We start from the raw sequence: 3679 nt of genomic DNA on the forward strand, positions 1-3679 counted from the left end.
AACCGTTGGGTTAAGTGACCGGGTGAGGGTCACCAAACTTAGAAGGTGCATTCCTTTATTTTTTTTTTCTTTTTTTTTCTTTTTCGGAACACTCACTTATATTCATCGGCTTCTCTGCGTAGAGTGTGTGTGAGATGGTGCCGACTGCTGAAATAAACTACTCAAGAGCTGTCAGAGGATGCGAATGTACGGCTAAAACATAATAAAAATTCAACTCAATTTCCATATGCAGGAGACTTACGGTGTTAAAACAATACCGATCTTGTGAATTTTTCTCAAGTCTCCGCAAACTCTACTCAAAGTAATCTATAGCCTAAAACTTTCAAGAATATGCAAAAACATTTAGCAAGAAAACAAAAACAAAACAAAACAAAGAACAAAAACAAAGAAAATAAAGTATTCCCTCCCCCACACTTAAAATATGCATTGTCCTCAATGAAACAAACAAACATAAAATAAGAGAGAGAAGAGAGAGGAAAGAACACATCCGAGTAGTCAAGGAGGATAGGTGATCACAAAAGCAGCCTTTCCCAAAGAGATATATTCTACATTTTCTTCTTCCAAAGTGGGGTTGTCATGGAATAGCTTTGGGTAATGTCCATTGAACTTGAAATTTTTATTAGTATCTTCGCCTTTTATTCCAGGCTCAAAGAATCTTCTAAAAGTAAAAGTGTCAAATGGACACGTGAAGGTGATATGAATTGGAATGTTAGCCAATGTCCAACCAAATGCCTTTTTATGCTTCCTTAAAATCTGTAAAAGCTTATTTTCTTGATCAGAATCAAGGTTAGAAGAGATAATAACAGGGAGTTTCTCATTACTCTCCAAGTAAGCATATTTCAGGTTCTCATGGAGCTCTTTTAGCTCTAAGGACGGGGGCTGCTCGGTGGATGGAGTGCTTGGGGCAGCCGAGAATGCAAGAGCATCAACTGCAAAAACAGGTTTATTGGTAACAACTTCACCTGTAGGAAATGTATCAGCCTGTAAGGCAGCATCAATCTCAGCATAGACAACACAAACGTTAGTGTCAGTACAATCAGAACATGAATAAATATCATCAAAACCAGAGAGAGATGGAAAATCAAGCGCAAATAGTTCAGAACTAGAGTCATCAACTAATTCAGAAATCAGCTCAATATGAAAAACGGAATGCTCCTCCACAGGGTGTTTCATGGCATAAAAAATGTTAAATTTTGCGACAATGTCACCAAATTCCATGGACATGGTTCCATCGTCAACATCAATTTTTGTCTTCGCCGTTTTCATGAACGGTCTGCCTAAAATGATGGGAGCTCTGCTTGCCTTGGTTTCTCCTTCCATGTCTAGAATATAGAAATTTGCAGGAAAAATCAAATCGTTAACTTGAACAAGAACATCTTCGACTACCCCGGCGGGTCGAGCGTTGCTCCTGTTTGCCAATTGAATGATTAAACTTGTATGCTGCAAAGGACCAAGACAAAGGTTATTATAAACAGAAGTAGGCATAACATTAATGCCCTCTCCCAAATCAAGCATGCAATTCTCAAATTTACTATCCCCGATGGTACAAGGAATAACAAATGTTCCCAAATCCTTCTGCTTTTGTGGCAGAACCTGAGTAGTGAGGGCTGAAACATTTTGCTCGCCTACAATCTGTTTGGATGATTGTTTGGGCTGAATAAAGGCAGAAATATTTCGTCCTAAGTTTACTCTTTCACTTCCCTTAATCCTCCTCTTGTTGGTACACAAATCTTTCAGAAACTTTGCATACTTAGGAATCTGCTTAATAACATCAAGTAGCGGAATGTTTACCGCAACCTTTCGGAAAACATCCAATATCTCTCTTTCTTTGTCTCCCTCCTCAATTCTTTTATTTTTCAGAACTCTATGTGGAAAGGGGACTGGTGGCACATACTCCTTTTCTTTAATTTTTTCAGTTTCGACCACAACAGAAGAATGAGAAGAAAATTCAGCTGGGTGAGGTTCAGAAGGAGAAAGTTCAGAAGTTACCTCAATGATTTTTTTATTTTTTTCAGGGGCTGGTTCTGTAACTTTTCCGGATCTCAAAGAAATTGCGCTCACATTAGCATTAGGACCATTCGGATTGACAACTGTCTGGGCTGGAAGTTGGTTCGAACCTTGAGCTTGCATGTTATTTATTTGAGTAGCAAACTGTCCCATTTGTGTGTTCAAGGTCTGAATGCTGGCATCGGTCCTTTGTTGGAACTGGAGGTTGTTCACGGCCATTTGCTTAACAAGATCCTCTAAGGATGGTCCGGAAGGTGCAGGGGCAGCCACTTGAGGTGAGTTCTGTTGTTGGCTGGATTGTGGATTTCCATATCGAAGGTTTGGGTGGTTCCTCCAATTGGGATGGTATTTGTTGGTGGACAGTACAGGAGTGTTGTTGTACCTGTTTTGATTGTAAAGGTTGGCTGCATAAGCTTGTGGCAGCTCAGTAATGGACTCGTCTCTTAGAATAGGACAAGTATCGGTCGGGTGCTCAGGAGAAGTACAAATGCCACACAAAGTTGTTGTTTGAGGTTTTGCTACTGCCAGCTGTTTGACTAAGGTGGTGAGTTCGTCAATTCTGGTCTCTAAAGCCTTATTGGAAGAAACTTGAATTTGACTCACGCCTTTGCTGTGAACAGAATTGTCTCTAGTAGTGAACTGTTGAGAATTAAGAGACATATTTTCAATAAGTGTTTTGGCAGCAGCTGGAGTTTTATCGACTAGTGCTCCACCACTAGCAGCATCAAGAATATTCCTGTCCATCGGTAACAACCCCTCATAAAAGTACTGGATGAGTAGTTGCTCTGTGATCTGGTGTTGAGGGCAGCTAGATACCAAGTGCTTGAATCTCTCCCAATACTCGGTCAACGACTCATTACCTTGTCTAATACCACAAATCTCCTTTCTTATTGAGGCAGCTCTGGAGGCAGGAAAGTATCTCTCTAAGAACACTTTTTTCAGGGCAGTCCAACTTGCAATTGAGTTTGGCTCGAGATAATAAATCCAATCCTTTGCTGCACCCTGCAATGAAAAAGGAAAAGCCCGAAGTTTGATATGGTCTTCAGTTATTCCTTCAGGCCTCAACGGTGTAGAGCATACAACCTGGAATTCTTTGAGATGTCTATGTGGATCTTCACCTGCAAGACCACTAAACTTTGGCAACAAGTGTATTAAACCCGATTTTAATTCAAAAGGAACAGCAGCAACATCATATTCAATACACAAACCATTGTAATTCACATCAGGAGCAGCTAACTGCCTTAAGGTTCTATTATCAGCCATTGTCAAAAACAAACACAATGAAGGAAAACGATTAAAATAAATTTAGAAAAATAAACTAACATCGAAATTAATCTAATAACGTCATTTAAAATTTTTGAGATTTGTTTCGGAATTTTCTAAAACTATCAAAACAGAAAAAAAAATCATAAAAAATAGAAAAATAAGGAATTTCGATTTTTTAGGGTGTTATCCACTATTTATTCCATAAATAGAGGCTTATGATTACTGATTTTTCCTAATGAATCGACAAAAAATCGGAATAATCTGAGATAATTTGTTTAAAAACAGATTTTTTTTTTCAAACCGCAAAAAAGACCAATACGCAAGTTGGACGAAACTGCGAGGAAACTAGGACCTATACTCTTAGATACTAAACCTATGACTCTAAAAACGATTAAAAGAAACAAGA

General features: G+C 38.7%; 1 protein-coding gene across 1 annotated transcript; it reads right to left on the minus strand.

The window, feature by feature from the left end:
• Window positions 1–292: 292 nt before the first annotated feature.
• LOC127080525 (uncharacterized) lies at window positions 293–3270 on the minus strand. Its single transcript, XM_051020845.1, has 7 exons — window positions 3216–3270; window positions 2390–3125; window positions 1990–2299; window positions 1594–1758; window positions 1303–1440; window positions 805–1155; window positions 293–313 (listed from the first exon to the last, which is right to left on the minus strand). Exons 1-7 carry the CDS (start codon window positions 3268–3270, stop codon window positions 293–295), a joined length of 1776 nt encoding a protein of 591 aa, XP_050876802.1.
• Window positions 3271–3679: the final 409 nt, after the last annotated feature.

Source organism: Lathyrus oleraceus, chromosome 5 (genome assembly GCF_024323335.1).
Source record: "Lathyrus oleraceus cultivar Zhongwan6 chromosome 5, CAAS_Psat_ZW6_1.0, whole genome shotgun sequence".
Classification (NCBI taxonomy): domain Eukaryota; kingdom Viridiplantae; phylum Streptophyta; class Magnoliopsida; order Fabales; family Fabaceae; genus Lathyrus; species Lathyrus oleraceus.